Source organism: Perca fluviatilis, chromosome 21 (genome assembly GCF_010015445.1).
Source record: "Perca fluviatilis chromosome 21, GENO_Pfluv_1.0, whole genome shotgun sequence".
NCBI lineage: Eukaryota > Metazoa > Chordata > Actinopteri > Perciformes > Percidae > Perca > Perca fluviatilis.
In genome coordinates, this window is record NC_053132.1 from 5079543 (window position 1) to 5107448 (window position 27906).

Genomic DNA, 27906 nt, shown 5'->3' on the forward strand with positions numbered 1-27906 from the left:
GATCTTACTTTCAAAATAAAGCTAATTCGTCTTTCATAATAGGAAAATTGATATTAAACGTTTTCACAGGTACATTTGGAGACAAACGTAACACACTGAAGTTTATATCACTTATACTTATAAAATACGTAAAATCTGAATCTTAGGTAGGTATGAAGTAGCTGCTTATGTCTTTGGAAGACTTACTTAGATAACGTTTTAAAAAAAAACACAACAGAACTTTGACATTGTACTATCGTATATGTTGAAAAAGAAACTTCTTGAACGTATAAACCAAATGGTAGGTAGTTAATTCCAATGTCCTGGTAGTTACTTTCCGTTTTTCTTTAGTTCTTATACTCGACAACTGTTTTTTATTTTGAAAATGTAACCGGGAAAATGTGTCTTTTAACCTAAGCTTGCCTAACTCGACATCATTGCATTTAGCTAGCTAGCTATCCACAACAGTAGCTTTGGGTCATCGTTGTTTGTCATTTTAAAGCCCTAAATCGACCCGTTTATCGGGTTTAATCGCCTGGTGGCCGTCCTGTGATGGGAATTACCTCCAGGATGGTTCCTACCGAGGATGCGTCCGCCAGGAAGCGGGAGATAGAGGAGAAACTGAAGCAGGTCAGTAACGCCAATGGCTCGAGAGGCAGGAAGCATCACACACGAGCCCTTTGGTGCAATATTCATCAAACTGTCAGTGTCGGGTAGTGTCCCGAATCCCTCATACAATGTCCTTAATTATGAACCTGCTAAACCACCTGTTTAACAGGTGTTTGGGTTATCGTTATGGTTAGGGCAACCTGTCCCAAAAAATAAGACCCTCATCATTTGGGACACTCGAGTTTTTGGAAAATAATTTGGGACACTAAACTGCACGCATACCCAAAACTCTTAACTTGCTCGTTGAAATTGTTATGATTTTGGAGTCATTGCTTTTCTGTGTGATGTGTCTGATGTGACGACAGGAGCAAGAAACGCTGTCGTTCATCCGGGAAAACATGGAGAAGAGTGATCAGCTCACCAAGGGCATGGTACGATCAAAACACACACACACACACACACACACACACACACACACACACACACACACACACACACACACACACACACACACACACACACACACACACACACACACACGTGTTTCATTGTTCCTTTGCTCAGACTTACCACCCCTTTATTCACATTCAGTCCAGTCTAAGGTCCCATGAAATGGGGCTCTTTGGATGCTTTTATATAGACCTTAGTGGTCCCCTAATACTGTATCTGAAGTCTTTTATATAGACATTAGTGGTACCCTAATACTGTATCTGAAGTCTATTTTATATAGACCTTAGTGGTCCCCTAATACTGTATCTGAAGTCTCTTTTATATAGACCTTAGTGGTCCCCTAATACTGTATATGAAGTCTCTTTTATATAGACCTTAGTGGTCCCCTAATACTGTATCTGAAGTCTCTTTTATATAGACCTTAGTGGTCCCCTAATACTGTATCTGAAGTCTCTTTTATATAGACCTTAGTGGTCCCCTAATACTGTATCTGAAGTCTCTTTTTTTTAAACTTTTTTGTGCCCTTTAAAACTGTATCTGAAGTCTCTTTTATATAGGCCTTAGTGGTCCCCTAATACTGTATCTGAAGTCTCTTTTATATAGACCTTAGTGGTCCCCTAATACTGTATCTGAAGTCTCTTTTATATAGACCTTAGTGGTCCCCTAATACTGTATCTGAAGTCTCTTTTATATAGACCTTAGTGGTCCCCTAATACTGTATCTGAAGTCTCTTTTATATAGGCCTTAGTGGTCCCCTAATACTGTATCTGAAGTCTCTTTTATATAGGCCTTAGTGGTCCCCTAATACTGTATCTGAAGTCTCTTTTATATAGACCTTAGTGGTCCCCTAATACTGTATCTGAAGTCTCTTTTATATAGACCTTAGTGGTCCCCTAATACTGTATGATGTCCCTCTCGTCCGTGAAAGGTCTCCATCCTGTCGTCGTTCGAGAGTCGCCTGATGCAGCTGGAGAACTCCATCATCCCCGTCCACAAACAGACGGAGAACCTGCAGCGGCTGCAGGAGAACGTGGACAAGACTCTGTCCTGCATGGATCACGTCATCAGCTACTACCACGTGGCCAAAGACACGGACCGGATCATCAGAGAGGGGTGAGACAATGACCACAGCCTGCACTTTTAGGAAGAGTTGATGGATTTGAAACAGATGTAGAAAAGGTTAGATGCCAGTGTTTCCCCCTAGCTATGTGGAAGACTTAAGTGTGCGTATCTGGCGAGGGGTTTAGGCCACCTCATACTTTCTCTGTCTCTTTGTGTGATTTATGTCTCTTTGTAGTCGTGTTGTGTCTCTTTTTGTTCATCTTTGTTTCCTTTGGGGTTGTTTTGGGTCTCTGTGGTCATGTGGCGTCTCTATGTAGTGGCTTTGTGTCCCGTTGTGGTAGTTTTGCGTCTCTTTTTCACATAATTTCAGACCGTTGTTATCTTAATATCTGTCTAAAACGTTGGAAACGCTGGAGCAGATAATAAATGACGTACACTCAAAATGCTTAACAGTCCCTCCAGAAAAACGCGATTATGCGATCGCATAATTCACCGCATAATCAGCCAAAGTCTGCATATTTATGCGGGGGGCCACATTTTTTCAAAAATGCCGCACTTTCGCCGCATAAATTGCCGATTTCCGCGCAAAATATGCAGAGCTTGCATGATTTCATAATCCCCGCATTTTCGTTGCAAAAAAATCCCATAATATATCTTAGCAGAAAGTTGAAAAATGTAGCGTTTACTTCACACAAGAGCAGCCATTATCCCCTGTTGCCATGGGAACGTTATGAAGTGACGTAATTACGCGACGTGAACATCATCGAATAGCAGCGTGTTGGGGGAATCACTTTTTTCAAACCGCAGTTTTTGCAAGTTCCCGCAATTTCATCGCATAAAATTGCATAAATATCCCGCATATTCCATCGCTTTTTTTAAGAAAACTTTTATTTATTTTATTTATTTATTTTCAGGACAATGCACATTTAATGAACATGTACAGCAGTACACGTAAAAGTGCCAGATTGTAGCCCAAAGGCTAATTTCCATCTGTAGTCCCATTTGGCAGATATAGATTACAATAACAGGGCATAAGAAAAACACTATTAACATTTGCTATTTAAATTAGGATAAAACAGAATGAAAGAAAAAAATAACAGGGCAAATTATTAGTAAATGTTAAAACAGAGACACAACATACATATGCTTCACTAAGCTAATACAGTATAGCATACAAGTAGGGGTAACCCATACTTGATTAGCTCGAAGACAAAATATATACAGTAATAACATTTGTTCTATGAAGCTTGCCAAACTTGTCAAATCAAGGATTTTTGCCCGCAACAATCACAAAAAAACTCATTTTTCTGGAAGGACTGGCTTAAAGACAAAACCTGCTAAAAAAAAGTCCAACTACAGTTATTAGATCTGTGAAAAACCTTTTTTAGTGTTATTCGTTCTTAGGGCTCAGGTGCTCCATCTATACCTTACAATGGCAGGGGAAACCCTGCACGTATTCTAATGTTGGATCTTTCTGTTTCAGGCCGACAGGCAGACTGGATGAGTATCTCGCGTGCATTGCAAAGATTCAGAAAGCTGTGGAATATTTTCAAGATAACAACCCTGACAGCCCCGAGCTCAACACAGTGGTACAGCGTTTATCTTCATATTCATGTTGTCTCTTAACTATTCCTTCAGGTTTTGCTACAAAATGATTCCTTTTCTCGGTTTACATTCTTTTCACAACACTGGCTTGCATTACATCCTTATAGTTACACACTTAACCCTTGTGTTGTCTTCCCGTTGACCATGCAACTTCCAACTCCCAGGTAAAAAATGAAAATTTACCCTTTTTAGACTATTTTTTTTTATGTTTGTGGTGATTTTTTTTCAAGATTCCCTTCTTTTTTGCTCTTTTTTTATTTTTTTCCCACTACCACCGGATTCACCTCTAACATCAACTTATTACTGCTGGTTTTACACTTTTTTTGGAATTCATAATCAATAAACCTCATTTATATGAAGTTATACCTCATTTTTTAGTTAAAAAAAATCTGAAATTATGAACTATTTTGACAAATAGTTAAGATTTACCGTAGTCGATAATCATAGACTGTCACAGTTTGGTCAGGACACTGTTTAGAAAGCGAGAGATTTCATAGTTCTTTTCAAATGTTATAAAAAATTGAATAAAACACCCCAAATTCAATGAAAGTAGTGAACTGATCCTAAATTTGACCTGCGATGAGCGTTGTATGTAACCATCTGCGTTATTTTTGGGGAGACTTGGTTGAAAGAGACCCAAATATCTGATGCAGAAACTTTGAAAACGGGTCAAATTAGACCCGAGGACAACAGGAGGGTTAAATCATTGGGAACAGTGGTTATTATCATAATAATTTGGGAATATTTTGTCATTCTTGAAAAGGTAAGGTAAGGTAACAAAGAAGAAGTTGCTGGGTGCAAAAAAAATAGCATAAATAAAATGATTTGCACACTTCTCCATTATGCACCCCTGCTTTATTGACTGATCTTTCTCTATGAAAGGCACTGTGAGCGTAAAACCATTTGATGTGTAAGAAAACAAAAAGGCAAATTCCCAGAAAAAAAAAAAAAAAAGGTCAAATGTTGTCGCTTTTGTGCAGAAAGCGCGCTTCGAGAAGGGCAAGGAGCTGCTGGAGGCGGAGTTTCGCAGCCTCCTGACGCGCTACAGCAAACCCGTCCCGCCCATCCTCATCCTGGACGCCATCACTGTGGACGAAGAGCTGGAGGTCCAGGAGGACGTGGTGCTGGAACACCTGCCCGAAGCCGTGCTCCAAGACATCATCTGCATCGCCGGCTGGCTGGTGGAGTACGGACGCAACCAGGGTACGGCTTTGGATTCAGCTTAGTTCGTTTGCACAGACAAAGATTTCAAGTACATACAGTAGAAAAGCAATGTCAGTGCAGGAGAGGAAGGAAGCCTTAAAGGCTTATTCAGAGTCCCAAATTAAAAGAAAAACAACTTGAGTGATATAATTACTCTACAACATAAAAGGGCTTTGGTATGTACCCCATGTTATTTTAAGTCTCTGTGTCATGTGGGTGGACTGGCAGTGATTATTTAGAATTCCTCATGGGGGCGACAGAAACTACTCGGGGTGGGAGTCACCAGAGGCCTCACGATACGATATCCTCACCATACTTATGTCACGATACAATATTATTGGGATTTTAAACCAGTTGCAATATTCTGTAGTATATTGCAATGTACTACAATGTTCACAATTTCAAATGATGTCTCTAAAAGGAAACTTTGTCAGCATCTGTTTTATCTAAAAAGATTAATGTCTGTTTGTTCATCTCACTTCAGTTTTACCGCTGCAAAATAGAATTGTCAAGCAGACAAACTCCCCGACAGATATGATAACAGATCGATACTCGGCATCTGTGTATTGCCACGAAAAAAAAAATGCGCATACTGTGCGTGATCGCTCCTCCCGACCCCACCCACCCCTAGAAACTGCACAGTATAGCTAGAAAGATAAACAAAACGACAGAAGCTTTAACTATGACCTCATGGCCCGGCAAGGAAGTTACTGTTTTCAGTGACCCATTTAACATTAGTTAGCGTTAGCCGGTGTGTCGGTGTTATTTCTCACATCCGGGGGCGGCTGTGGCTCAGGTGGTAAGAGCGGTCGCCTACCAAGTGGAAGGTTGGTGGTTCGAACCCTATGTCGAAATGTCCTTGGGCAAGACCCTGAACCCCGAATTGCTCCCGATGCTGCGCCATCGGAGTGTAAATGAGTGTGAATGTGTATCTGATGAGCAGGTGGCACCTTGTATGGCAGCCTTGGCCACAGTGTGTGAATGTGTGTGAATGGTTCCTGTACTATGTTAAAGCGCTTTGAGTAGTCGTTAAGACTAGAAAAGTGCTCTATAAAATGCAGTCCATATGTATCCTGTCCACTGCTCTCTTTACTCCTCCTCCTCTAGCTTTCCTTCCTTTTCTCTTTTAGATTTCTTGCACAGAAAGACATTTAGTTTTGCTGTGGTGAAAATCATAAAAACATCTCTTCCATAACTACAGGGTGTACCGAGCCAGCTTTATACTGAACGCTGCTCGTTTCCCCCTCCTGCAGATTTCATGAACGTCTACTTCCAGATCCGGTCCAACCAGCTGGACCGCTCCATTAAAGGGCTGAAGGATCACTTCCGCAAGAACAGCGCCTCCTCCGGGATCCTGTACTCGCCCGCCGTCCCGACCAAACGCAAGGACACGCCCACCAAAAAGGCTCCCAAGAGACCAGGTCAGCGGCAGACGACAAATCCCTTCTCACTTCACTCTTCAGTCTGTAATCACACTCGAGCCCTCTTTCGTAGATTAGTCGTAACAAAACAAGCATGATTCCGCGTACTAATGTTGATTTATGAAATCGTAGCAGCACCTTTCAGCACACGGACATCGTCTCCACGTTGAGTCTGTTTTGATTAGATTTCCATCCAGCCACATTATTCCGTTTCAAGTATCCTCCACCATCTGGCTGTAATGATCCTACTCGCGTAACTGTGTCTCCCTGTGGTTTAACAGCAAACTAATCCTTCATCCTTTCCCTCTTTTATAATCCCCATGTTGTGATGACAGTCTACATCCCAGGTAAACGGAAAGCTCTAGCGTGTGCCCCGTGCTTGCTTCCTGTCCCGTCGGACGCCACATTTCATTTTCGTGCTATGTGTATGTGTGTGTGTGTGTGTGTGTGTGTGTGTGTGTGTGTGTGTGTTTTTTTTTGAAGGAAGAAAGCATGGAGAGGACATGGAACGACACTGGAATGAAGGAACGGAAAGCAGGAAGGAATGGAACGGCAGCGCTGCTGCTGCACTCAAGCAGCAGTATACGTCATGTTAAACCTAAATATATACTGATCTGATTACAGCAAAGACGTCTGCAGTATTTCTCCAGAATATTTCGTTCTGTATTGACAGGTGCAATATTTGAAAAAACCTAGACTTTCATACATCAGCGTGTCATTTATTAATATGTCTTCGTGTCTAAATGACATATAAACATCTTTTCCTATTCTATTTTGCCTGGAAACGCTGCCTGGAAATAGGCGTCGGTCCACGCCATGCAGGCAGTGTGCAGGAGGCCTAAGAGACTGAAAAACATGAAATGAATTAAAAGTATTTTTTAGTTTTCAAACGCATGCAATTTACTGGCAGTAGGGCTGCACGAAATGAGGAAAATATGCGATAACGACAATACTTTCAATAATAAACAGATATTAAAGTGTACTCAGTTCTGCCTTTCTGCTGCTTTCAGTATTCTGCTAAAATATAACAAACTGCTCGTTGAATTTAAAGGTCCCATGGCATGAAATTTTCACTTTATGAGGTTTTTTAACATTAATATGCGTTCCCCCAGCCTGCTTATGGTCCCCCGGTGGCTAGAAATGGTGATAGGTGTAAACCGAGCCCTGGGTATCCTGCTCTGCCTTTGAGAAAATGAAAGCTCAGACGGGCCGATCAGGAATCTTCTCCTTATGAGGTCATAAGGAGCAAGGTTACCTCCCCTTTCTCTGCTTTGCCCGCCCAGAGAATTTGGCCCCCCCATGAGAGAGAGAGAGAGAGACATCATGGCTTTCAAACGAGCAAAGTGGCAGTTGGTCAAGGCCACACCCCCACCCTCCACCTTGCCCCCCCCCTCTCTCCTCCTCAATAGCTACAGACACAGAAATGGCACATCCTAAGGAAAGGTCATTGTGGGACTGGCTCTAGTGGCTGTAATTCTGCACCAAGGCTGAATTTCGGGAAAGAGACTTCAGATACAGTATTAGGGGACCACTAAGGTCTATATAAAAGAGACTTCAGATACAGTATTAGGGGACCACTAAGGCCTATATAAAAGAGACTTCAGATACAGTATTAGGGGACCACTAAGGTCTATATAAAAGAGACTTCAGATACAGTATTAGGGGACCACTAAGGTCTATATAAAAGAGACTTCAGATACAGTATTAGGGGACCACTAAGGCCTATATATAAAAGAGACTTCAGATACAGTATTAGGGGACCACTAAGGCCTATATAAAAGAGACTTCAGATACAGTATTAGGGGACCACTAAGGTCATATATAAAAGAGACTTCAGATACAGTATTAGGGGACCACTAAGGCCTATATAAAAGAGACTTCAGATACAGTATTAGGGGACCACTAAGGTCTATATAAAAGAGACTTCAGATACAGTATTAGGGGCCACTAAGGTCTATATAAAAGAGACTTCAGATACAGTATTAGGGGACCACTAAGGTCTATATAAAAGAGACTTCAGATACAGTATTAGGGGCCACTAAGGTCTATATAAAAGAGACTTCAGATACAGTATTAGGGGACCACTAAGGTCTATATAAAAGAGTAGTGTAGTCCCCTGGCCTTGATGTTTTAAAAAAAAAATCTTTTTAAAAATACAAATAAAGAAGAAAGGAAGAGACAACACGAGCAGAGCAGAGCTTGGCACAAAACAAGACTCGGCACAGAAGCTAAACGATGAGCAACCAAAGAACACGTTCCGAGGTAAAACTAGATTAGTTTATTGATTAATCGACTAATAGTTTCAGCGCTACACAATATCGATGCACTCAGTGTCCATTTTATTAGGTACACCTGTGCATTTACTTGTATGATGCCTGTAATGTTTACACTGTCACACCCAGATATCGTGATGCGGTGACATAATATATCGCCACATCTCTGGGCCGACACCGTGTCGCCGGCAGTTTGCCACCATGAAACTAGAGGTGTGTGTGTGTGTGTGTGTGTGTGTGTGTGTGTGTGTGTGTGTGTGTGTGTGCGTGTGACATTAAACAGCTGATGTTCCCGTTCCTCAGGCACCAAGCTGTTTGCACTGTTAAAATTATGAAAGTTGTTTGCTAAAACACTAGCCATTACAGCAGTGATAATAAGCCAGTGATTTTCAGCTTTTTGGGTGATTTCTGTCCCCGAAATGTTTTTTTAAAGTCAATGAATGCAGCTTTAAGTGTGCTCCATGCTTACTCACTCACTAACCAAACTCCGACAATGTGATTTAATCCTGTGAATGTACTGTAGACGTGATAATATTAGTATTATTAATGCTGGATATGACTGTTCATTGTATTAATTGTGATGACCTAACCTGTGTATTCTGCTCTTACATGACCCTGGGCACTGTGTGTCTGAGTCTGCTGTGTTTTCATGACGTAGCTGTAGTCGCTCTGTCTCTGACCTGGTCATCCTGTTGTGTAGCTATGGTGCTAGGCTGTGGGCACCCCCCCCCCCCACCTCCCCACCAGACCAACTCTCTGCTCTCCATTGACTTGTATTGCGTGAAGGTGCCTCCTCATCTATTTAGTGTGACAGAAAAAACAGAAAAATGCCTAAAAGCTGTCCGGTGATATTCACTACCAACAATTTAAAGAACTCCTAAGTTAAGTTTTAATAAGCTGCCGACCTAAAGAATGAGCTTTTATGAAGACCAAAGTGGATACAGACGTGAGGAACCAGCAGGAAGGATGTGAAGACCCTAAGCTAATGTTATGTCCTACGTAACGAGTGTTAGCTTAGCTTACAGACATATAGTTAGCCTCAAACTAGTCTCGCATTGCCAGACCTTCCTCCACAGCGTGGAGGAGGAGGGTCTGGCTAGTCCACCCAGCATTCTGGGATGTGAAAATTTCACTTTTATGAGGTTTTTTAACATTAATATGAGTTCCCCCGGCCTGCCTATGGTCCCCCAGTGGCTAGAAATGGTGATAGGTGTAAACCGAGCCCTGGGTATCCTGCTCTGCCTTTGAGAAAATGAAAGCTCAGATGGGCAGATCTGGAATCTTCTCCTTATGAGGTCATAAGGAGCCCCCCCATCCTCTCTCCTGCTCAATAGCTACAGACACAGAAAAGGCACATCCTAAGGAAAGCTCATTGTGGGACTGGCTCTAGTGGCTGTAATTCTGCACCAAGGCTGAATTTCGGTAAAGAGACTTCAGATACAGTATTAGGGGACCACTAAGGTCTATATAAAAGAGACTTCAGATACAGTATTAGGGGACCACTAAAGTCTATATAAAAGAGACTTCAGATACAGTATTAGGGGACCACTAAGGTCTATATAAAAGAGACTTCAGATACAGTATTAGGGGACCACTAAGGTCTATATAAAAGAGACTTCAGATACAGTATTAGGGGACCACTAAGGTCTATATAAAAGAGACTTCAGATACAGTATTAGGGGACCACTAATACTATACTACATAAAAACATCCAAAGAGCACCATGTCATGGGACCTTTTAAACCAATCACAATCGTCTTGGGCCCCGGGTGTAGTCGCTGCAAAATAGCCTCTGGAAGGAACTTGTTTTGGTGGAACATGTGTACGTTCAAAAGTAGTTTTAGTCGTGCAACAGAAAACTCAGATTGGACAGATAGTCTAGCTAGCTGTCTGGATTTACCCTGCAGAGATCTGAGGAGCAGTTAACCATAGTCCAGGAGTTTAGAACGCCAACACAAAGAAAGAGGAAGGTATCGCCACACAGCAGCTTTTAGGTATTTTTCGGGTTGTTTGCTAGCCAACGAAATTGATGAGGAGGTAACGTTTACGCAAAACAAGTCCATGGAGAGCTGAGAGTTCATTTCTCCTCTCTGGTGGGCGTGGCTTTCAGAGTATGACGCAATGTGCTCTGTCGTCATACAAACCTCTGCCGCCTGTCTCGGTGGTGGTGTCTGGGTTTCATCACTCACTTCCTAGCTCTCCCTTTCTTTTTTCTTCTTCCTCCTCCTTGTTTCTTGGCTGTCTGGACCTCGCTGCCCCCCCCACTCCTCCTCCTCCTCCTCCTCTGGACTCTGTCTCTGTGTTTATGGGACCAGGGACCATTCGCAAGGCTCAGAACCTTCTGAAACAGTACTCACAGCATGGGCTGGATGGGAAAAAGGGGGGCTCTAACCTCACTCCTTTGGAAGGTAACGCACCTCGGTCTTCTCTTCGGTGTCTTCTCTCCCTCCTTGCTCACAGTGATCCTCGTTATGTTGTGCCTCCATGTTGTGTCTCGCCCAGAGCAACGGGCACACATGAATCTCCTCACAGCTGTCACAACAGCTTTCAGATCATGCAGATGTTAAATAAAGCATAAATGATATCTGATCACTCCTGGAAAAGGCAGATGAGTAAGATCTGTCTTGTAGCCCTACCCGAGGCCAAACGTATATTTAAATGACTAAAAGCAAACACATTCATCCTAAAACGCTTCTCACTGGTAAATATGTATATTTCTGGATCCCTGTGGTTTTGTATTTTTCTCATTTCCATGGATAACGAGCCAAATGTAGACATCACAGCAACATACAGTATTTCTGTGGTCTTTAACATTAATGGTGATTATTTTCCCCAGAATCAAGAGCTCAACAGGCAGTTTTTTTTTTTTTTTTTTAGAGCCAGCATGGTAAAAATTTGTTATGAAGATAGATACAAAATTAAAAATAATCACAGAAGAGGCAGATATTCCAGTGTTTTATTGATTAATAATATAAAGTATTGATTGTCAAAACGGTTGGTTAACTTTCTGACCTTTTAAGTAATTGACGAATGGACTTAAATCCAAGACAATTTTGTCCTTTGGGAGCCAATAAAGTAACTCAACTTTTACCAGTTTAAAGCTATAGTGCGTAGTTTCTGTCAACAACACCGTCAGTGCGTCCACATGATACAAGCCTTCCGTGATCGCGCACCACCACCACCACCCCCACTCCTCCTCCTTCTCCTCCACAAAGTTGCTAGTAGCCAAGGAGGACAAGGAGGACGACACTAGTTTCCGAACGTAGCCATACTGAGAAATGCAGAGACATTTTATCTGTATCTTGCCCTCTGCTACCAGGCCCGCAGAAAGTGCACCGGGCTTTGAAGCCATTTTGACATAGCGGCCAAACAGTGGAATTACAACTCCCGTGTCCGTCACTTGATGCCCTCTGGCCCAAAAAGACTTTTCCCCACAGACTAACATGGCGAAAGACACGTCTGTAAATCAGCGGATGCATTTATTTGAGTGTCACAACCCCCGCAAAATGACTTGTGTCACTATCAGAATTTGGATTGAATTTGGTTCGCTCCGATAACGTTTGGAAAGTCTAGAAGAGCCGCATGGTTTTATTATACACCCAGGTCTGCTACCTCTAAGTGTCCTGTGAGGGGTTAGTGGACTACATTCTGGGAAACGTAGGAAGGTAGAAGTCGGTAAGGCAGATAACAGAAAACGTCTGTGCATTTGTTTTGTCGTGTTTAACAGTGTCAAAGTGTGAAAGGATGGAAGTAACCTTTTATAAGAGCTGCGATGAATCAAAAGCTGTTGTGACTTTCTTTTTCTTAAAGCTCTAATGTAGTTGAAACACACACTGACTAACTTAGATGGGTCACACTCACACACACACACACACACACACACACACACACGCTCAAACCTCCGGGCACTTTCGGCCCCTCCAGTTGACTTCAGTGGGTGTCCCCTGCTTCCCCTCTCCCCCTGCTGGGTGCTTGGTGGTGGTCGGTACAGATGTTCCAGGTTCAGGTTTGTCCCCCTTCTGGGCCTAGTAAGGACCCCAGTGGTTTGACTAGGCCTGTGTCCCTGCTGCCCCACCCTACCCACCAGGTTACGATCATGACTTGCGGGTCAAACACCCGTCTGACGCCCTGACCGAGAAGCACGGGGCCGCCGCAGGTGAGTGCCACGGACATGTTGGGAAAGAGAAGGAACATTACCAACAACTAGGGCTGGGTACCGAATTCAGCACTTTTTAGGCACCGACCGAATCGACTCCGTAGTATCGACACCGATATCGGAAAAGCCTCCGATACCGCCTAAAACGCTGTTATCGAAATCGGAGAGTAGCTGAGTTTATGCACCGATCCGCTACCACGTAGTTTAGCCCTGAAGAAAATCTACTAACGTAGTTAATTTATGTCCTTTTCCCGTTACGACTGACTGACAAACTGGATAATAAAAGCAAGTTCCATGGCATATTGTTTGTTCATGTTTCACAAAAAGTTTAACCCGAGCCAGGCCGAACAACAAAGATAGCAATCATAGTAGTAGTATACAGCTGTTAAAACATAATCAAATATATGACGCGCTGGTATCGGATCAGGGCTCGGTACAAGTTCAGGTATCGGAATCGCTATCAGGAGAAAATAGGATCGGACCAACTCTAGTATCGAGTAGAGGTGTGAATCTTCACTGATCTCCCGATTCGATTATCGTGTCTTAGATTCGATATCTCGATGCATCACGATGCGTCAAATACATTTTTCTATTAAAGCCGTGTAGGATATTTAATTCATAGCTTTTCAAGCTTCAAAAACCAAACATTCTGCAGTGCTCTAATACTAAATAAATTAGATACATAAAACTATACAGCACTGAGCACATGGCTTTTCCTGAATGTGCAAAACATACCAGAATATGTAAACAGAAATGTTGTTAGGCCGACATTAAATTATAAACAGAAATAATCGATTGTGAGCCGGCCGATTATTGACGCAGCATCGTCCATGTCCACGATTCGATGCATTGATTATTTGATTAATTTCAACGCCTCGTCATTCAATACCAAACTTCAATACCCGAGAAGTAAATCTCATCAGCGTCTGTGAGCCAATCAGTACGCAGCATGCTTCTACCAAGATCTAATAATGTTTGTGATTGGCTGTCTAACGTTAGACATGGTAGAGACACGCAGGAGAAACTCTACGTTACAGAGACAGGGCTCACGTAGTAGGAGCTGAATCATAAATAATATTTTTTTTGTTATAATGGATTTTATAAAGTTGGTATCAAAAAAAAAAAATAATTAGTATAATAATAATAATAATAATAATAATAATAATAATATAATATATATATAATATAATATATATATATATAATAATATAATAAAAAAGTATAGTTCAGGAACCGGTATCGAAGTCGCGGTCTTTGTACCGGTATCGAACATTTTTGAACGATACCCAGCCCTACTTACAACACAGGCTGATAAGACATAACACAAAAGTCTCACCTACTGCAGCTTTTAATACATTTTCCTACACCAAACAAGTACAGTCACAGTCTGCAGCATTAACACCTTCATGTGAATATGAACCCACTCAGTAACTGCTTGATCGCTGCCAGCCACAGCACCAGATCCCATGTCTTGTCTTGTCTTGTGTGCAAATCCTTTTCGCCCGCTGGCTGACGGGGCTCTTTCCTCGTCTACCTCTCAGGGAAAGATGACGTTCTGGACATCGAGATCGACTCCTACATCCACTGCATCACCGCCTTCGTCAAGCTGGCCCAGAGCGAGTACGTCCTCCTGGCGGAAATCATCCCCGAGCACCACCAGAAGAAGACCTTCGACTCCCTCATCCAGGTCAGAGAGACGAGGGACATCTCTTAGAATGTGAACAATATTGAACGCTCGTTGAGTCCACGTGGAAGGATTTAATCAGAAATCGGCCTCAGGGATTCTGAAGTCATTTGGTTTTTCTTCTCTATCGTGCAGAACTTTGCACAAAACTCCAAATGTATCAAAAACGCACAATATAAAAAAATGCTGTCTTTTTTTAATGGTGTCTACTTATTTTGCATATTTTGTACAATTTGCAGCAGAAGTTATTAATAACACTATTTAACACTCAGTGCATTTACTTGCAGTTTAAGAAACCGATTATATTCAGGTTAAGGCAATACCCTGATTTCTGAAATGCCATGTAAACACCTTACCCACACCTTCTCATAACTCATAATTAACAGAGGTAGAGAACTCCTTCAGTAACCGGGGGATTCCTGCATGTATACACCTTAACAGGGGTATGATGGGTTAGGCGCTGCCCCTCCCCACTCAGCTGGAATGGTTTTTGAACCAGAAATAATCAGTCAGTGCTGCGAGTAGTTGTCGTAGCTATGACACCATACAACGACTCGGCGATGCCCGAATTAGCGGTCCGTCTGTTTTACTCCCCGCCGAGTAGAGCTGGGCGAAAATTCAAATATCATCATATTTTTGACCAAATACATCAATGTCGATATTGCGTACCCAGGGAGCGGAGTGGTCGTGCGTAGGGGTGTGACGAGACGCTTACTCGACGAGACACATCACGAGATTGGGTTCACGAGAACGAGACGAGATTTAAAAAAAAAATTTAAAGAAATCCTCAATGATGAAATATATGAATGGAAAATAGTTTTTTTATTCAACTGAAAAATCACAACATGCAAAACAATTTAGGTGCATTTTGTCGCCGATATCCGACATTTTCCACCACAGAAAATGGCCTCATATCAGCTGCAATGAAAACGCCCTATGTCCCTGGTTATTGCCGGGCGTGGCTCTTGCACTACTCGGTGGCAGAGATGCTAAGGCTTTTAGAGTTGTTTGCCCTTTTAATGTTTTCGTCGCGGGTGCAGTAGTTAGTTGACAGCTGTGGTGGTGCTGTAAGTGTTTTTGCATAGTGCTCGTGTTAGCCGCGGTATACGGCATTTTTTTCTTACAATGTTTACATATTGTGTTCGTCTTGTCTGTCACTCTTTCGCCGTTTATTATTTCCGCAGGAAAACCAAAATGTTGCCACACAAATGATTTAAAAGTGGCAGGGGGATCTTCAATAGTAATTTCACGCTCCATCACGCTGACATCACATCGCCTCACGAGACAACTTTTCACCTCGACGAGAAATCTCGACGAGATCTCGTCACACCCTTAGTCGTGCGGGGCTATAGGGGGTTAACCAGTTCGCCTAGGTATGAGGGTGCAAGGCCATTCAGCGATTTGTAGGTAAAAAGGAGGATTTTAAAATCTGCTCTTGCCTGTATGAGTAGCCATCATCAGTGTCATTATGTGTGATCTGCTTCCCGTTTCCCTCGTCCGTCCGCAGGAGGCGCTGGACAACCTGATGCTGGAGGGAGACAACATCGTGTCTGCAGCTCGCAGAGCCATAATGCGTCACGACTACTCCGCTGTGCTCACCATCTTCCCCATCCTCAGACACCTGAAGATGAACAAGTCTGAGTTTGACACAACGCTGCAGGTCTTCATCAGTTTAGGCTCATGGTTTTGCACAGCAGGCTCTTTTGTAGGAGTAACATGCTGCATACCAATACTCATTTATTTAATAAGGGTTAAATAAATGTCACTTTGTGCGCAGGGAACAGCAGCAAGTACCAAGAACAAGCTGCCGACTCTCATCACCTCGATGGAAACTATTGGAGCCAAAGCTCTGGAGGAGTTTGCCGACAGCATCAAGGCAAGACGCTCACATTTCAACGTCGGTCACCTAGGCCTTGGGCAATGTATAGCAATTTGGGTCACGATTACGATTTCAGCACCTAATGATCACAAAAACGGAGTAGAAAAAATTATTTTGCACGTTATGTTTTGCAGTATTTTGTGTTCTGAATGAGAAAAAAACATTTCAAACGGGAAAAGTATTAAGGGAAATGTCACAGTTCAAGGTGTTTTCACTGTTGATTTGTTTTACTTTTTCACTGGTTTTGAAATAGTTTAAACATTGCAACATCTTTCCAAAAGACAGTGAGTAGTCGTGTTTAATAATCGGCATTTCAATGTTGACCAAAATATTTGTGATTATGATTCTTTTGACATAATCGAGCAGCTCGACCGTCACCAGTCGCAGATCATTCCTTCAGTATATCTGCTGAAGTCTCTCCTTGTCTAACCGCAGAATCATCCTGACAGAGAGTACAACATCCTGCATTCTGGGGACTTTTTCTGCAACAATTTCTTTAATTATTAACGTTTATTTTTTATTTTTTGTTATTAATTAGGGGTCCAAGCCAGCTAGATCACATCCTCATTTTTCCTAATCCTGTTGTGGTGTTTAACCCCCCCCACTGCAGCACAAGTACACACAACTCTTGTTTTTGCATACATGTTTTGAGCCCTCGTAAACAGTTATTTTTTTACTTCCTTTTGCGAAGTGGGTCTTTTTGTAATTAAAATTTTGATTTGCAAATATGACAACAGCTCATATGGTACAGCTCACAGAAGACAGATAGGACGAGAAGGTCAGATAGTGAAATAACATTTCAGTCAAAGCACAAGTTATCATGGTCACAAGGAATGTGAAAAATGTACAAGCTGAGCAGACAAAGTACAGTAGTATTAGTGAAATGAAACAATCAAAATATCAGTGAATTAAATAAATATGGCATAAAAAAAATCCGGTTACAATCTCATAATCAAGCTACTAGTTAGAAGTCAGGTGGACCATAAAGTGCAGAGTGGGTCTTTGAGTCTTTCATATTTTTTTAAGGGGGGACAAATCTCCCTCTTCTAAACACAAACACATCCACTGCTTCTCCCCCCCCCCCCTCCAAATGCCTGAGTGAGTAGATATTTGTTGAATTGTCTCTTGTTTAACCACAGAATGATCCTGATAAAGAGTACAACATGCCCAAGGATGGAACGGTCCACGAGCTGACCAGCAACGTAAGCCAGCGCTCACTTACCCACCTCACACGGCAGGATTTATTTGCTCTCTCTCTGCTCTTCAAACTCAACACCTTTTTTTTTTTCCACAAGCACCTCGCTGTTTGTCCGTCCCTGGGGATCCGGGTGGTCTCCATGGGAACGACCAGCGGCGCTGGGTTTAATGAATAAGCGGGCGATTGCTTACTTCTCTCTCTCTCTCTTTCCTCTCTCTCCCCACAGGCCATCCTGTTCCTGCAGCAACTGCTGGACTTCCACGAGACAGCCGGAGCCATGCTGGCCTCACAAGGTACAACGGCCGTTAGCCGCCGTTATCTTCCCGCCTCCCCGCTCGCCTGCTTAGATGCTGTTTCCCTTTTTAGCGCTAACATCAGCGGTGGTCCTCATCACATGTCCGTGATCTAATCTAACAGGGTTTTTCCCCCAGAAACGTTGTTTAGCCCGGTGGCAAGTGTCTTTTATTTCCGACGAGAGCCCGACCAGGGCCAGTCACAGGCTGATGGCAGCGTTAATGTAGAGCCCAGTAGTTTCTGTGATAACAGCATCATGGACGAAATCGCTAAAATTAAAAAGCCCAACCCTCATGTTGTCCTCGGGTCAAATTTGACCTGTTTTCAAAGTTTCTCGATCAATACTTTCATGGTGAAAAACTGTGATAATCCGTAAACCTACAGTACGCTCCTCTGATCTTACCTATTACTCAAGATAGTTCATCATTTCTGCTCATGTTGCTCAAAAGTGAAGCATCGTTTCTTGTAAATGAGGTTTATTGTCCATAAATTCCAAAAAGAAGTGTACAACTGGTGGTAATACGTTATGAAGTTGGCTAAGAGGATGTAACACAGAATTGGGTGATCACTTATAGGCTACTTTATGCTTCATAAACAGACAAACCAAACCAGAGGACAACATGTGCGTGGTATCGTGAAGATACGAGGGTTAAAGACAGACACCATAGGGTCCTACATTATGTCTGTACTAAAAGCTAACTCAAGTTTTGAAACTATGATTACTTGTACTTTTCCAACCGAGCCGCACCGTACTGTAACTGTAGTTGAAAAAAGTCTTGAAAATATATTAAAACAAAATTCCCAGTGGCTTCGGCCTGGTGGGCCACCAGGCTTGCAATACACTGGGGGGGAAACCCTGCTAACATCACGTATTCAAAGCTGGAACTTTAACCTGGACCCTATTTTCCTATGTTTTTGTCTAAGTGACTGATGGGAACAACAATCTTTGACATTGGTCCAGTATTAAGCGAGATCGCTGCAGTCGGCAGCGGAGAAACAAGCTACAATTTAGGTTCAAAAAAGTAAAAAAAAAAGTGCTCGTTTAGCTATTGACAGACTCCGATTAATATTCTAAGTGTCTGACAACATTATGGAAAGGATTTCTAAGGAGGTCGAGCTTTCTATTAAAGAGTAAGATCCTTTTTTAACATCTGTGAAGTTGTGTTCGCTAACCCCACCAGACTCCAAGTACATAAACAGTAATTTTAGCATCGTAAAATACACTTCATTCACAGTCGACAGAAACAAAATAAAACTATGAAAAGCCGTTTTGGGTCGTCTTTCCACTTTCCCAACCATCACAACTCTTCTTTTGGTTGAAATAAACACACTGTTTACCGATTTACATGTGAAAATATGTTGACTCTACACATACTAAAAGTATTGTTTTTTTAAATGGAGTCTGGTGGGTTTTAGCGCTAGCGACTTCAGAGCTGTTTCTGGTTAAACAGAAAGGTCTCAAAGAGGTTTTAAAGGTCTATCTCAGAAGGGATCCTTTCCATAATGTTGTCAGACACTTAGAATAATAATCTGAGCCTGTCCGTGGCAAAATAAAGCACTTTTGTGAAGGTAAATACAAGCTGGCCCTGTTAACTTGCATTGTAGATTGTTTCACCTCTGCTGACAGCAGTGATCTCGCTTAATACTGGACCAATGTCAAAGACTGTTGTTCCCATCAGTCACTTGGTCACAAAAACATAGGAAAGGTTGAAAAAAAAAAATGGTAGTTACCCTTTTAAAAAATCTTACATTTGACTTGGTACAACCTGCAGAAACCCTGAATAAAACATTCTGAATCTTATTCACAAGCTGTAGCACCAGTCTAACACTGTCAGAGCTTTTCCTCGTTTCCCCCCCACTGACTCATTCTGTATCTGTGACTGATTTGTTTTCACCTTCACCAATCCGTCTTTTTTGCCGCATCAGATGGCTTTTTTTTTTTTTCAGAGGGAGCCAGCAGATTCAGTAACTGTGCATCAATCCCAGTAATATTTCAGACAAGATGTATTCATTTAAGTTGAATTTGATTTCTTTTAATAAATTTCTAATCCGATCACAACTCACGTGGGGGTTGTAAATGCGTATCTGAAGGTCTCTGGCTCCCTGCTGTTCCCTGTCGAAGGCAGCTTTGCTTTCCCCTCTTCCATTATCCGACTCTTCGTCACACCCCTTGCTGCCTGGCTGATGACTGGTTGCTTACTTGGCTTACTCTGCACTAACAAATCTTTTCTAACCCTCTTTTTGCACTTGTGCCTCTTTTTTGTCTTTCTCTTCTGCCTTGCCTCGGCCCTTTTAGTACTGGGGGACACTTACAATATACCTTTAGACCCCCGAGGTAAGCAAAAAGACCCGCGTCCGGCCCCCCCCCCGGTGATGAGTTAGATTCTGAGTATGTTCGTGCTGATTCTGGGAACTATTATTGCAGCTAATTAATTCCGAAGGACGGGAGAGAGAGGAGTCTGTTTTCTTAATGAGACGCTTGTGATGTGCATGTGCTGAAGCGCAGGTTTTAGGCGCTACCATGGCAACCTGAGTGCTTCCACTGTAATGAATACTTTGAGTGGAGATGTAGATTGTGCTCCCAGTCTTGATCTAAAGAGATGTAAAAGAAGTGTTAGATTAAATGTAGTGGTGAGACTCTACAATGTGGGTCATTGAGTGAAGTAGACTCTGCTCTTCTAACAGCTTTCTGTATTTCTTTCAGAGACGAGTTCATCGGCGAGCAGCTACACCTCCGAGTTCAACAAAAGGCTCCTCAGCTCTTATATATGTGAGTAGAGGACGAAACCGCTACCTCCTTTCTTGTAAAATGTTCCAAACTGTTTTGTTTTGGGAACTAACGGACGTCGTTCCCCTCTCAGGTAAGGTGTTGGGGAACCTGCAGCTGAACCTGCTCAGTAAATCCAAAGTGTACGAGGATTCGGCGCTGAGCGCCATTTTTCTGCACAACAACTACAACTACATCCTCAAGTCGCTGGAGAAGTGAGTTTTCCTTGGTCCGTGTAGATCAGTAGCCTCGTGAGACCGTCCTGATCTGGCGAGCTCCAGTTTTCCACTCGCAGATCAGTCTGGCATCTTGAGATAGAGAAAATTTGGAGCCGTTAGCCAAACGACCGACCAATCAGCGTTGGTTTTGAGGCGGGTTTAGGTGGTGATAGACAGATGGTTTATCCAATCAGCTAACCAGTATTTTCAGACAGCGGTAGCCCCAATTCTGTTAGCCACTCGCTAATGCTTTTTTTTCTCTTGGATCCTTCTTTTGGAATATGGTCCAGGAACCTGAAATGGGGCCTTTTATTCCTAAATTCTCGTTACACAAACGGCAAATATTTAGCTTGCTTGCTGAGCTAACGAGCTATGCTTTGCCTGCAGCAGCAGGGGCGGGCTTGTGGTTATATTTTCATACGCTTCGTGGATCTGATTGGTTGATTTGGCCCGTCTATCACCAACATAGGTGATAGACAGATGGTTCATCCAATCAGCTAACAGGTATTTTCGCCCCTTCCCAAAAGTTCTCCAACGGAAAGTTCCCAGATGGATATGCCGAGCAAATGCGAAGCGATCCATCTGGCGGAGTCAAGTTAGTAGATCAGTGCTTCTCAACAGGGGGGTACAGCCCCCCAGGGGGGCGTTCAGAGGATGACGGTTGGTTTTAAGGCGAGTTCACACCAGCGATTCACAACAATACGAGTTTACACTTTAAACTACTTGCAAAAAAAAACCAGTGGTCTGCAACATTACAACCGTCCAGTTTACACCACTGTGACTGGACGAGACGGTGGATCGCAACTCTTCTTCTCTTCTGTGTTTCTGTCGGCTCCGTGCTGCCTTCACGGGAACGGGACGTCAAAGTATCATTTTAAATGAACTCCGTACTGCAGCGTTATGTATCAGTCTTGTTGTGAACTTTAAAGTCTCCATCAAACATTAACATAATTTATCTTTAATAAGTCTATGAACATAGCCGTTGAACATTTTTCATTCAATTATATGGTTTTTCTTTTTTTTTTTAAACAATAGTACCAACAATAATAATCATCGTAACAATAATAGGGCCTAATCATGAATATTCAGGGCAACTAGCCTACATCTTATTTGATGGGGGTGTAAGGGACCTGGATTATGGATAAGGGGGGCGCTGGCCCAACAAAGGTTGAGAACCACTGGTGTAGATTAACTGTAATCACAACACAGCTGCCACAGAGATAAATTAGATTAGATAGACTTTATTGATCCCAAATTGGTAAATTTCAGTGCTATCATCTCTATCATCTCACTATCAGACACATTGCACACATACAAAATATACAATAAATAGGATAGAATACAAGAACAAGAGTATATACGTATATACAAGTTAGGAATACAAATTACTATTTTAAACTACTTAAATAGTATTTATAAAAATGTAAGTAAAACTTATGTTTGTTCAAGTTGCACTTAGTGCAGTATTGTGATGTATATGAGTTTTATCTAATGCTCAAAGTTTTTTAAAGGACCAGACCAGGGTTTTTTGTACAGGATATGTCAGGCCAAAAATAACATAAAACATCCACTTACTGCACAGCAAACTGTAAAAATGCTACTTTTTTTTTTTTTACATAGTTCTTGTATTCTATCCTATTTATTTAATATATATTATGTATGTGTGCAGTGAGTCTGATTATTTTGCTGCTGTAGCACTGAAATTTGCCAATTTGGGATCACTTAAAGTCCATATAATCTAATTTACGTGAGTGAATCTGTTCCGGTACATTTGAAACGTGTCCCCTGTGGATGTGTTCAGGTCCGAGTTGATCCAGCTGGTGACGGTGACTCAGAAGAAAGCGGAGAGTTCGTACAGAGAGCTGATCGAGCAGCAGATCCAGATGTACCAGCGCAGGTAAACTCCGACGTGCTTTAATAAGTCTTTCCACGTGTGTGCTGTCCACCGCTCGGCGCCTCACTATGACTCTGTGTGTTTTTAATTCTGTCGCAGCTGGTTGAAAGTCACAGAGCACCTGACGGACAGGAACATGCCCGTCTTCCAACCCGGCACTAAGGTCAGAATTTTTTGTTGTCTTTCATTCTTGGAGAGCAGCACCAACATCTAACGTTGAAAGGCTGTCATAACCTGTAAAGACTGGGGATCTTTCAGGGTCACACAAAAAACTACAACTAGATTTGTTTTGAAACATTCAACCAAGCTAGCTAGCTACCGCTAGCGTTAGCTGGTAACTTCATGGAAAGTTTACAGATTTTCTGTTCTGCCGTACATGCAGATGAATGTCTCCAGTACCAGGCGGCGCTAATCTGTATTGTCGGCCAAAAAAACGAAATGAGGAACGCGTCACGTTCTGGCTTCTCCCGAAATTTCAAAGCCAACCATAATGGCGGCTCGTTCGGAATACGATCTCGTATTTTACGAAAATAGTTCACCGAAACGTGTTTCTGAAAACATTGTAGGCGAGAAATAGGCCGTGCAGTTGATGAATCGGTCTGGGTTTTTTTTTTATCGACTGTGGTCCGTTTGAAGGATTTTCGTCAGATTTTGAGAGGCGTTCGTCACGCTCATCCCGCTGGTTATTTCCGGTAAGTGTTGTAACATAAGTGCACCGATTCGCTAGTCAAGGGCTAGCACTCCACCAATCAGATTGGTCATTGAGTCCGACTGCCCACTGGCCGATTCAACAAGTCAAATCGGCCCAAAATGAACGCCGACGGCTCCTCCGACTGACGACGGCACGGAACACACCGAACAGACTCGAGTCACCGACCTCGCCAGACTGTCGGACGGTAATCGGGTTGGTGTGTCAGCGCCTTTACAGACACCAAACTTACCACTTTCATTTTAAACAGATTTTTTATATATGGCTGTTTGCAGCATTTTCTGATTCACGGAGTGATTAAAAAGAGAGATCCGTAATTCCTGTGTAAAGACATTTGACTAATATGTCGACAAAATGAAACAAGATTTTTGAACCGGGTTTTATCCAATGTTCCCATTTCTGTTCTGTAAATGTATGCAAATTAGCACATATTTAGCAAGATAATGCCTCATTTGTGTATTTAAACATACAATATCAGAAAACGTGTGATGTAAAATAGAACTGCCTTAATATCAGTAATCACCTGGGGAAGTTTGATGGTTTTTGTCAGTTTAAAGTTTTGACCCTATTCACCTGAGTCTAATCCTTAAGGTCTTCAAAATATCTAGAGTTAAAAATCCATAGAACGTGTCGACTCTGAGTCATTTTGCGTTCTGTCATGAGCGTGTCTGCTACGTATACGTTTTGTAACCGAGGTCTTGCCTCCCTCCAGCTGAAGGACAAAGAGCGACAGGTGATTAAAGACAAATTCAAGGTGAGCCCAGAAACACTTTCACGTAACCAAAAATTCTTCCAACAAACCAAAATCCTGTACAGATCCACACTGTTCGTAGCACGAATGTAAAAGAACAAACCGATGTGTCCATTTTTCTCCCCGCTCGCTGCCTCTCAGGGCTTTAACGACGGGCTGGAGGAGTTGTGTAAGATCCAGAAGGGTTGGGCCATCCCAGACAAAGAGCAGCGAGACTTCATCCGCCAGGCTCAGAGGAGGGTGGTGTCCGATGCTTACAGGGCCTTCCTGCAAAGGTGAGAGGGTCTGGACTTAAGAAAGTCACAAAGTTTACAGTATTTTCAATTCAATTTTTTTAATAGTGTCAGATCTAGGGATGCACCGAATCCAGATTTTTGGGGTTCGGCCAAATACCGAATCCACGGGTTAAGATTCTGCCGAAACCGACTCCTCCTCCCATCCTCAGTCCATGAACCCAGTAAACACATGAATGAAGTAAACAGGGACTGGCCTTCCTTTGCCGTACCTGAAGTTGCTGCATTCTGGCTGCTGTCTGGAGATTCCTTCGTGCACAACTCGTATTCTTTCAGATGTTTCAGACCAGATGTTGTAACAGCGGCCATGTTGTGTATAGTTTAGGGTCCTCGCCACCACCAGACCAATCAGCATTGAACAGATTGAACATGTAGCTGGACTTGAATGGTCTTCTTTTGACTGAAAGTACTGCCAAACACCAACTTTTTCTGCTCGCCAGATCCATGTCCATCCATGTCTCCCGAATCAGAATCCTGGATTTGGTGCATCCCTAGGCCAGTGATTTTCAACCACTGTGCCGCGGCACACTAGTGTGCCGTGAGAAATCGTCCTGAGATTATTCGGAGAAATTATCCGATTTTATTTTCAAAACATTTTTTTTTTTATTGAGCTACTGCAAATAATTTGCCATTGATGTGATGACCGGCAGAGAAATTAAATACTATTCTGTGTCAGTAGGTGGCAGTATAGCGCAGTAATGACCTTGTTGATTTAAGACAATAGAATTACTGCCACCTGGTGGCAGTGACAGGATGTAAGCAGTAGGCCCCATTGACATATATATAATGGACCAATAGACCCCGTTGCTCTGGACGGAGACCAGTGAAGGATATTAGAAGCACTTTTCCGGTGATGGCCAGCTTTACTGAGCAGCCTCCAACTGACAGAGACAACATAAATGTGACGTGAGCAACGTGTCTGAAAGTGTGAAGTCTTCTGGTAGCTGTGCCGAGAGAAATCTCAATCATTCCCAATCTTACAGAGACGGAGAGCGTAGGTATATGTAAGGAGATCACATAGGCACAGGCTAATTACTGATCACTAACATGCTAGTTAACATTAGTCATTAAACCTAAACAGCTAATGGAAGTCCAAACTGCCTGTGAGCTTCTCCTGTACTATACGGTAATTCCTCTACTATGTGACAGTAAGTCTCGTGGTTATGACACAATCGTTAGCCTATTGTTATAAAAGCGTCTGCTACAGAGCCATAACATGAGCTACAAGGTAATGGAGCCTTTTATACATTGTCGTGTTTCTTTAGAAATAAACAACGGACAAATAGAGTCTTTAAACGCTTCAGATGTGAAGTTATTCGCTGTCAAGTGACGTAAAAAAAAAGAATGGCGGTCAGCGGGATGCTAACAGGAGGTGATAGCTTTGTAGCAACAAAATGGCGCCATCGGAGGTTCGAGTTCTGAAGCGAAGCTTACCCCCTTGGTAGGGCCGAGATCATCGATGTAAGCCTGCAACAGCGATGGATACATTTTTAAAAAGGAAAAATGCAGATTCTGATCTTATTGGGCTACAATGTGTCATTTTGTTAACATTTTTGGTTGGTGGTGTGCCGCAGGATTTATTTAATGTAAAAAATGTGCTGTGGCTCAAAAAAGGTTGAAAAGCACTGCCCTAGTCACATAACAGGAGTTATCTCAGGACATTTTACAGATGGAGTAGGTCTAGACCACACTCTATCATTTACAAAGACCCAACAATTATCTTCGACAGGCCGAACAATAACAATACATTTCATTCTGATTCAGTGGTGGTTTACAGTTCTTAGCCGGGCTTTTTTTCAGCGTAAAACTGCCGCTTGCTGCGCTCCACGGCTGCAACGCAACGAGCGCCTGGAAGTACGGTGGCTGCTACGGAAAAGAAAACTTAAGCTTGTTAAATTTGGAACCGCCGATCGGATTCAAAACCAAATTTTCCAAACGATTCCAATCAAAAAAAGATTCCACTGGAAATCATCATTTTTGAAACGATACCAAGTTGGAACATCTTCTCAAAGGCCAATCCTAGATAAGATCCATGTTTAGGGCTACATTTACATCGCTACGTTTTGGTTTAAAAACAGATACCTTCTGCTACGTTTCCCCCTCTCATTCCCCCTGCTCTGGCATTTCGCCCCTTCTCATTCCCCCTGCTCTTCTTGGTCTGATCCCCTTTTCACACAGAACAAAAAATTTTTTTTCTTTTCTAGATGCGCCAACATCTCTTTCACCAAGAACCCGGAGAAGTATCACAAGTATCGGCCGGAGGAGGTGGAGGAGATGATCGAAAAGCTGTTCGACACGTCGGCCTGAGCCAACCCCCCGACTCGCCTTCCTCACGCTCTCCAAACGCCACCCTTTATTCACCCTCTCCTCACACTACTGTCGCCCCCCCCCGCTGGGTCCGATGAATGCTTTTGTACAAAGATAACATCATGATGTATTTATGTAATTTAGCCGTTCCAGCTTAGCATTTCAAACAAATAAAAGGGAACTCTGTCAATTGGTCCCGGGTCAATTCGTCTTGTAGATCAGTGTTTCTCAAATAGGGGTACGTGTCCCCCTAGGTGTACTCTGGAGGGCTGCAGGGGGTACGTGTCCCCCTAGGGGTACTCTGGAGGGCTGCAGAGGGTACGTGTCCCCCTAGGGGTACTCTGGAGGGTTGCAGGGGGTACGTGTCCCCCTAGGGGTACTCTGGAGGGTTGCAGGGGGTACGTGTCCCCCTAGGGGTACTCTGGAGGGCTGCAGGGGGTACGTGTCCCCCTAGGGGTACTCTGGAGGGCTGCAGGGGGTACGTGTCCCCTAGGGGTACTCTGGAGGGCTGCAGGGGTACGTGTCCCCCTAGGGGGTACTCTGGAGGGCTGCAGGGGCCGTGGTCCCCTAGGGGTACTCTGGAGGGCTGCAGGTGCACGTGTCCCCCTAGGGGGTACTCTGGAGGGCTGCAGGGGGTACGTGTCCCCCTAGGGGTACTCTGGAGGGCTGCAGGGGCTATGTGTCCCCCTAGGGGTACTCTGGAGGGCTGCAGGGGGTACGTGTCCCCCTAGGGGTACTCTGGAGGGCTGCAGGGGGTACGTGTCCCCCTAGGGGTACTCTGGAGGGTTGCAGGGGGTATGTGTCCCCCTAGGGTTACTCTGGTGAACTGCAGGGGGTACGTGTCCCCCTAGAGGTACTCTGGAGGACTGCAGGGGGTACGTGTCCCCCTAGGGGTACTCTGGAGGACTGCAGGGGGTACGTGTCCCCCTAGAGGTACTCTGGAGGACTGCAGGGGGTACGTGTCCCCCTAGAGGTACTCTGGAGGACTGCAGGGGGTACGTGACATTTTTTGCAAAAAGTTTGTCGCTTTTTTCAGTTTTTGTCGCTGTTTTTGAAGTTTGTCGCCTTTTTTTTGAAGGTTTTGTCGCTTGTTTTGACCTCTTCTTGCCTTTCTTCCTTACTTTTTTCTACGGTCTTTTTTTTCTTCTACGGTT

General features: G+C 43.1%; 1 protein-coding gene across 13 annotated transcripts; it reads left to right on the forward strand.

Annotated features, from left to right (window-relative positions):
• Positions 1-402: 402 nt before the first annotated feature.
• On the forward strand, positions 403-26945 carry exoc7 (exocyst complex component 7). Of its 13 annotated transcripts, none has more exons than XM_039787503.1 (21): positions 403-609; positions 954-1019; positions 1967-2151; positions 3584-3689; positions 4686-4908; positions 6162-6329; positions 6665-6676; positions 10918-11010; positions 12690-12758; positions 14300-14445; positions 15950-16102; positions 16220-16318; positions 17461-17523; positions 17746-17812; positions 20518-20583; positions 20675-20795; positions 22600-22695; positions 22792-22855; positions 24114-24155; positions 24294-24427; positions 26650-26945. In XM_039787503.1, exons 1-21 carry the CDS (start codon positions 532-534, stop codon positions 26750-26752), a joined length of 2154 nt encoding a protein of 717 aa, XP_039643437.1. In that variant the 5' UTR covers positions 403-531; the 3' UTR covers positions 26753-26945. The 13 variants fall into 13 exon arrangements, with proteins under 13 accessions (XP_039643437.1, XP_039643427.1, XP_039643436.1 ...); XM_039787493.1 differs by lacking the exon at positions 10918-11010 and adding an exon at positions 20110-20148; XM_039787502.1 differs by lacking the exon at positions 6665-6676 and adding an exon at positions 20110-20148.
• The last annotated feature ends 961 nt before the right edge of the window (positions 26946-27906 follow it).